Source organism: Branchiostoma belcheri, unplaced genomic scaffold (genome assembly GCF_001625305.1).
Source record: "Branchiostoma belcheri isolate BF01 breed outbred unplaced genomic scaffold, Haploidv18h27 scaffold92, whole genome shotgun sequence".
Lineage (NCBI taxonomy): Eukaryota > Metazoa > Chordata > Leptocardii > Amphioxiformes > Branchiostomatidae > Branchiostoma > Branchiostoma belcheri.
In genome coordinates, this window is record NW_017804598.1 from 1 (window position 1) to 8,382 (window position 8,382).

General features: G+C 42.4%; 1 protein-coding gene across 1 annotated transcript in view; it reads left to right on the forward strand.

The window, feature by feature from the left end:
• Positions 1-744: 744 nt before the first annotated feature.
• LOC109488236 (phylloquinone omega-hydroxylase CYP4F2-like) overlaps positions 745-8,382 on the forward strand; it is a 13,689-nt gene continuing 6,051 nt past the window's right edge. The window contains exons 1-11 of the mRNA XM_019792449.1: positions 745-1,028; positions 1,661-1,808; positions 2,275-2,319; positions 2,578-2,705; positions 2,973-3,091; positions 3,557-3,673; positions 4,113-4,260; positions 4,623-4,813; positions 4,961-5,094; positions 5,348-5,412; positions 5,559-5,641. Coding sequence (XP_019648008.1) covers positions 831-1,028; positions 1,661-1,808; positions 2,275-2,319; positions 2,578-2,705; positions 2,973-3,091; positions 3,557-3,673; positions 4,113-4,260; positions 4,623-4,813; positions 4,961-5,094; positions 5,348-5,412; positions 5,559-5,641 — 1,376 coding nt within the window. The 5' untranslated portion in view covers positions 745-830. The remainder of the gene's footprint in view (positions 1,029-1,660; positions 1,809-2,274; positions 2,320-2,577; positions 2,706-2,972; positions 3,092-3,556; positions 3,674-4,112; positions 4,261-4,622; positions 4,814-4,960; positions 5,095-5,347; positions 5,413-5,558; positions 5,642-8,382) is intronic.

Genomic DNA, 8,382 nt, shown 5'->3' on the forward strand with positions numbered 1-8,382 from the left:
TTAATTGTCACCACGCAACTGTCCCACAACACTTTCTACACATCCTGATACAACGCTTCCAGACTCTTGAACCGATCCTGTGTGTAAAAACTTCTGCCCAGTACCAAATACGAAGCTAAGTCACGTCAATGGACTCCGCTGGCGGTAGACGCCGTTTCTATCAGACTGATCAAAACTCAACAGAAACGGGTCAATCCCAACAGATTTTATTTTGTTCCAGTAACGAGAGGTATGAGTGGTGGTAAACTCTTCGTGTAATAGGACAAAGGACAGTTTACCTAACGTTTGTCGGCCATTTCAATGCTTGGAAACTCGCTGTAGGCGCTGTAGCCCCAAAATGGCGTCGCACGGGACATGAGGGGTCGTGACGTCATGATGACGTGTGGTGAATAAGCTCTATAGTGTACAAAATATGTGAAAATGAGCTTAAATTTGCCGGCTAGTTCTCTTCTCGCGCCCTCTTTTATTAGCGCCACTGCGGAGGTCATGGAACTGCAGCCGACTCACAGTACTAGGCGGGACAAGTATCCAAGCGCAAATCTACTCCGACTAAACACGCACCATAATCCAACTTTTACAGTCTAAAAACTGACGTATTCCTCTAACATTTACCACAGGTTCTGTCTCGATGCCATGCACAAAACAATCTCTGCACCCTTCCCTAGTATTGTGTAGCACTACTTTGTGCCCGGACTACTTTTGACTACGGGGTTCGCCCATGAATACTGTGTTGTGCGGCCTTAATTGCTATGACCTTTGAACCTTCCATCCGGGACACAAGCAACAACAGTCACCTGTAACTTCAGAACGAATAGCCTGAGCGCAGCGTCATGACAAAAACGGGCGGTCTTTTCCCCACTGGAGGGACCGGCATTGTAACACTGATATGGGCGACTGTTGTGGCCATAGCTGTGGTAGTAGTAAAGGTGACTATGGGTCTTTGGAACACCGTCAGACGTAATCGGAAACTAGCGCGGGAGTTTCCGGTACCACCCGGAAGTCACTGGCTGCTCGGACACATGGTTTTGGTAAGTTTTAGAATGTCATACCAACTTACCTTCCTCATCTGCCAGTGTGCTAACGTTAACTGACGCAAAGAAATTGTACATCACGAGTTACGAATGAACGTACAGTCAAAACTAGGGTGACCGCGCGGGCAATGACCCCAAAACGATCGGATACGGTCGGGTGAAAAGTCGGTGCCTCGCTGCAAGCGCATTTTTATTGTCTTTAGATAGCAAAACGTAATTGCCTTAGTCAGAACAAGGAAGTTGTATTTAACCTCCTTGGTGGCAATGGTCAGAAGGGTATGTTTTAAGGTTGGCCATGGTGGAGTTGCTCTGGCGTGGGTCTGTATGTACATGTGTGTCAGCATCATAACTCATTGACAAGTAGGGTGGATGTCATTGATATTTGGTAGTTCGAAAATGGTCCACCTGGCGTTTTTAACCAATACTGCAGCGGGCTTTTTATGCATTTGTTGATTGTATGTGTTCAGCATAATAACTTGGTAAACTGTGAATGGATCTTAAGATATTTGGTAGGTGTAGGTATAATGGAAACAAAGTTCAAGTTCGAAAATAGTTATCCTATCATGTTCCTTCGTTGCCGCTGAGGGTTGTGTTTTTTTTTTTTGTATGTTTGATGTTGGTTTTTACAGCTCGGTGATGAGGGTCGAGGATTGATGACGAAGTCAATGGAGTGGTCCGCAGTCTACAAGTACGCTCATGTAATCCACATGGGGCCGTTCCTGCAACACTGCACAGTGTACCACCCGGATTACGTGAAGGCTGTGATGTCACGTGCAGGTACATGTAGATATATGTATGGGCAACACCTAGGTGCATTTTTGTTGTCGGAAAATTGAATTTTTGTTTTTATTTTCGTATTATTACCGTCGGGACGGAAGTATTGCTTTCGGTTCTGCTATCCGAGGGTTTGCGTATTTGTGTCGAATCCGCACTGTGACCTGGGGATTTGAGTCATTTAAGATTGGGCTTCTCAGAATGATGGGGTCGTGTACTTAATTGGTGTTCCTTCGTGGTCATGATGTGGTTTGGGGTGAGCAGGAATGTGTGAGGTCTAAAATTAATTTTGACTAATGTTGTAATCGTGACGGGTAGTTGCATCATAAAATATCCGTTTCTTCTTATGTTTTGATTCTTTAAAATTCATGATGTTCACTTCACCCGCACGTTTGAAGTTGCAATAGGAAACGTTACAATTTTTTTTACCATGTTACATCTGGGCAAGCTGACGTATCGTATTTTACAGACAAAAAGGACGACTATGTCTACGGTTTCTTGAGGCCTTGGCTGGGTAAGTATACAGAGTCTTGTCAGCCCATACAGCGTCATTTCATGATCCGTCTCAAGAAAGACATGTACAAATGTTTTAAGTTTTGTTTGATCTTAGTTGTAGTAGACTTTAGAAAGCCTTCCAGTGCCTCTTCTTTTGTTGAGTCAAGAAAGAATCATTAGCCTGATACACGTAGAGTCTAACTTGTCTTTGCACAAGCCTTCAAGTCTGAATAATTACCGGGAAATTGAAATACTTCATCACTATTATTATCGACAGGAGACGGTCTTCTCACCACCGCTGGAGCCAAGTGGTTCCGGAACCGCCGCCTACTCACACCAGGGTTTCACTTCGAGATCCTCAAGCCGTACGTTAGGCTCTTCTCGGAGAGCACAAACGTCATGATGGTAAGTTCTATTTGTAAATACTGGGAAGTCAAAATTCAAACATATTGTGGGATGCTTTTTCGTGGTACTACGAACTATTAAAGAACTTGGACTTTATTACCGTTGCACATTTTGTTTCGGGTATTCAGATCTTGCCATTTCCTCACAACAAAAGCTTCTGGCTTCTGCTTGAAAGTAAAAGATAAAGAAGATAAATATTTCCTAAAACTGGACGCATTGTTAGAAAATATGGTGTTTAGTAGACAATCTCTACTCTAATTTCAACAGACAAACTGGGAGCAACTGGAGTCTGGATGCACCATTGACGTGTTTCACCACATGAGTCTGATGACGCTGGACAGCATGTTAAAGTGCGCGCTCAGTCAGCATACAGACTGTCAGACGAGGTAACGACCATCACAATCCTTCTAATCCTAACACAATCCTAACAAATAGAAACTGTGGTGGTATTGCCACGTGTCATGGTCACTGGGACTAGCCAAAACTGCGTGAGAGGAACAGTCCAGAGAGGATGAAAGAGGGGTGGACAGGGGAAAGATGGGAGTATGATACCAGACAAGGTACAGACATATGGCTACGGGAAACGTTAATAAGGTTAGAAAACCGAAAGGGCAACGGAAAATGGTTAAAAGATCGTCTGTAGTGATCAAATGGTCAAATAATTACACTAAGAGATAGGTGAGATAATATGATATAAGTTTCTATGTTTTATGTCTTAAAACGTCAACGTGAGGGATACGGCGATAACTGAGTAGTATACTGCATGCTAGTAGTAACGTTAGGTTTAACGTAGCAATAGTAATCCTCCTGGCTTGAATGTATCTTACACAATTGCTTGACATGTACCGCAGGAAAACGAACGACTACATCGCTGCCGTGTACGAGTTGTCAGACCTGACCATGAGGAGAGGGAGGTCCCTGATACTCAGGAGTGACCTGATCTACGCTCTGTCTTCTGACGGGAGGAGGTACGTGTATCAAGTCACACATTACAAATCAAGAGAGCACCATCTGAGGCAAATTAATATTGTAAATGTTAAACCAGACATTTTATACCACACCACTCATAGTTTTTACACAAATATTTGTATCAGGCAAGACGTACAGTTGCTTATACGGCGCCTTCTACTAAAAAACATAAAACGAGAGTAAAACACAATGACGAAAGACATACATACATACATACATTCAACGTTTATTTGATATAATCAACACGTCAAAGCAAGTATAAGCAGTGACCAAGGCAATAAAATACAGTCTTGATGTTCTGCAGTATTTCCGCACATTTCATTTCATCGTTGTATTAGTGTATTGGAGTATTTTCACACATCTACGTGGACTGTCTAAGCATGCACCCTTTCTTCACCGTCACGCATAATTCGCATAACAACATGAAGTATTCCTCAGGTACCGCAAAGCCTGCAAACTGGTCCACGAGTATGCAGAACGCATCATCGCTGAGCGACAAGAAACCCTGAAGCAACGAGGTACTGACGAGAAGACGACCAAGGACAAGAAATATCTCGACTTTCTAGACATACTTTTGAAAGCGAGGGTTCGTGAATATTCATCATCATCGTAATCATTAATCCTGATAAAAGCAATGACAAAAACCTTTGACAGTGTGTGTTAATCCTAATGTAATACGTGCTTTTGTGAAATTGATTAATTCGAGTGCATTCTCTCTACCATGACATTGGGGTCCAGGAATTATGTCATGAAAAATCAGAAGACAGCATTATCCACTCTTGAAGTTGTTTTGTGTTTCTCACGTGCAAGGTCATAAATCAGACATCTTGGTGATAAATAATATGTAAGGTCCTGTGTGAGCTCCTCACAAGCCAGGCTGCCTTTTGCACAACAAAAAGGAGGGCACGCCCCAGTCGTTAAGAACGTAAATTTATATTTATTTGAAAGGATGAAGACGGTAACGGTTTGACGGACGCTGAGATCAGGGACGAGGTGGACACCTTCATGTTCGAGGGACACGACACCACAGCCAGCGGGCTGTCCTGGACCCTGTACTGTCTGGCTCGTCAACCGGGACATCAGGAGAAGTGCAGGAACGAGGCACGGGAAGTGCTGCAGGGGAAAACGGAAGTGACGTGGTATGTTCATATTCATGGTAACGAATCTAGTAGATTCCTTGATATGGTTGACCTAGAAATAGGTTCCCTGCATCTTTTAGAGACAATTATATGCCCAGCTCTATTTTCAGTAATATTTATTGCTGGTTTATGGATCCATCTCTGTAGGGACCTTCTGCCATCTCTGAAGTACATCACCATGTGTGTAAAGGAGTCCCTGCGATTGTTCCCTCCTGTACCCATGATATTCCGTCATCTAGAGAGCCCCCTGACGTTTCCAGATGGAAAGACACTCCCAGAAGGTAATATATCCTTCCGCCAAGTATAATGTCAATACACTCACTCACCACCCACTAACCAGTCCCATAATATCAATACAATATCGGCAAATTATGTTCTTGAAGTTACGTTCATTCATTTATTCATACATGTTAACAATCAAAGTTTTTTTGATAACCACTGGTGTCTTTTTGTCTGGCAGCTTACGTTACTATGATGTTAATATGTTTTAGATTATGATTTATATGTCATTCTATTTGTATGATTTATTTATAGGATCAAGAGTCGGCATATCGCCCAACACTCTGCACCACAACCCTCACGTCTGGGAAAACCCTAATGTATGTTTTGTGGAAAAGTTAAATTGTGGTATCCTCTTTATCATCTTCCTTTGCCATTTTGTATTCTAACATTTTGTATTCTAATTTCATGTGTTTGACTGACGTTGCTGACACTCAAGTAAATGGGATGCCCGTTGTATTTTCAGGAGTTTGATCCACTCAGATTTTCTTCTGAAAACTCAAAAGAAAGACACCCATTTGCGTTCGTCCCCTTCGCTGCAGGACCGAGGTGAGTCCCTCACTTGTATGATAAGTATTATTCCTTACTACAAGCACTAAATGAATTATTATTATTATAAAAGTAACGCAAGGTCTTCCCTGTAGAACTATGTTTTCAGGCTTCAAAATTAACTTTTCTTCCTATTGTTCCAGCACTATCCCAAAAATAAATCTCAATTGTCCCAAACTATCCCAACCTGTTTTTTAGAAGTATTGTATGACTTCAACTTGAAGTCAACTTTATTTTGCTTATATGTTCACTCCCAGGTGCACTATAATAATAGAGAAGACAGAAATTTCGGGGTGGGGGTGGGGGGTTCCTGAAACAAAAGAAGGGCTGACATTCTGTGGTTGGTTATTTTTCTATTGTCCCCAAAATGTCCTAAAGTGTCGTTTTGGTTGTCCCAGCCTAAATTTTTGTGGAACATCTTTAATTTCGAGCCCTGGTTTTGAACCCTTAAACACCTGTATTCTTACAAATATATTCCGTTTTGATACAGGAACTGTATCGGACAACACTTCGCCATGAACGAGTTGAAGACAGCTGTAGCGCTCATCCTGCAGCAGTTCAGCCTGACTCCTGACGACACCCTGCCGGAGCCCATCCCTGTCCCTAAACTCATCCTGCGGGCCAAAAAACCGGGCCTTTTTCTGAAGATCAAACCTGTTACAGCATAAGATAGTCTCTCATAACGGCATATAACATTGAACATCAAAACTTTCATGAATTCATATTGATTGGCAGCATGCTTACAATAGATTACTGTGTGGAGATAGATACAAGGAAAATAAGAAAGGAAATTTAGACTCTTAATACTTTTTGTCTTAAAAGTGACATACATTGGAGAAGTGAATTTTCAAGAACGTCATATAGACCTGAGGTATAGTCTGTGAAACGTAGTGTTGCATGCTAGAGGTGCTATTCCAACTTTTATACTCTGTCGTTGGTACAGACTAGTCCTAGTGATATAAAGGAATTAATAAGTTCTGTATCTTAAAGTTGTAAATCATGATATCATATCATCGCTGTATAGACACTTGACAGGTATTCTTAGACTAAGGACATTCATGGATATCCAATCTTGTGACGAAAATTGTCGTGACTTCAGGGAAAAATACAACCGTGGTGTACACAAAGGGCGAAGACACACACAGACAGAAAGACAGGAAGACATATAAATAATAATACTTCACATACCTGGGGTGAAAAATAAAGTTAGAGACCAATACCATGGTGTAGTATCTATGTATTACGCATCTGGACACAAATACAGCATCATACAGATACCCATATGATTTAATGCACTCAAATGTACAAATACGTATATGAATAAAAGAGCATTGCATTAATCATAATAAGAAATCCTCGCAAAATAAAGGAGTGAAAAGCCTTCATGATTAAATTTCTCTCAAAAATCCTTCTCAACTTCAGTTTGCTTCAATCGCGAATTTCTAAGTGTTACAGATTAAAGGAGATTAGGAGGGCCATGTTGTTTGAGCAAACACACCTGCAATAGTGAGTATTTGCATGGCATACAAATCTCACTGACCCACTGACCGGCATCCATAATGACCTTTACCACTCTAACCTTCGACATTTACGCTGTGACCTCACAGTGACCCATTGAGGCCAGCATGATATTTGTGCTTCCGGAAAGTCGCTGCACGATGTCGTCCGAAAACACTTCCCCCCTGTTTGGTTTTCTCTACCGCCATGTGTTGATCACGGCCCTGTGGTGCACGGTGGCTCTCGCCGCGGTTGTGCTGGTGAGGGTTACGGCGGCTGTCCTGCGATCGCTGCGGAATCGGTGGGCCATGGAGAAGGTTTTCCCCGTCCCACCGGGGGCACACTGGCTGCTGGGACACCTGGTGTTTGTGAGTTAACTGCCGAATCGGTTTATGGTGCCTTGTATTAACGACCTAGAAGATTTACACCCACATAAGCCCTGGGCATTTACCCCCATTTTTCATATATCAGGGTCCTGTCACATAACATGCCCGTAGCCAGGGGGGGTTCGGGGGTTCGAAAGAACCCCCCACAAGGCTTAAGGGTCCACTTTTTGGTCCACTTTTTATGTAAAGGTCCACTTTTTGGTCCACTTTTTATGTAAAGGTCCAAGATTTTTCTTCAAAAGATGGACTGGAATTGTAGAAAAAACTGCTCCCTTTGTCATTGAATGAAAATTTATCTGATTTTTTCTTGGAAATCCTCTCAAAAATGCATGAAATGCCATTTTAGACTGTTCATTTTTCAAAATTTTCCGGGGGAGCATGCCCCCGCACCCCCCTAGGAACCGCTCGAGGTCCCCTCAACCAGTGGGAAGAACCCCCCATTCAAAATGCTGGCTACGGGCATGCATAGCCGTACGTACGATCGTCAACTTTAAATATAGGACATTTTAATGATAGCCACACTTGAGTCCTGCACAATACAACTGTCTTGTTACAGAAATGCTGTCTTCCTTGTCGGCTGTTGGTTCTGTCACAGCCTGCTTCAAAATTCTACATCATCAAAATCCGGCGTACTGTGAACTACGACAAATGTCATGCATTTATTGTCCTGTTTGTACTGATAAGGTACCATCGCAAATCCTGCACGCCCGGTAAAACCGCCTATAATGCTCAGAAAGATAGAAATGTTCCCATGGGTCACTGATTACTGTTTGCCACAGCAAGTCGACCGTTTCCTACGCGTACTCAAATAAACATTCATTTGTTCTGCATAGGAGGAGAAACATATTATCTTACTAC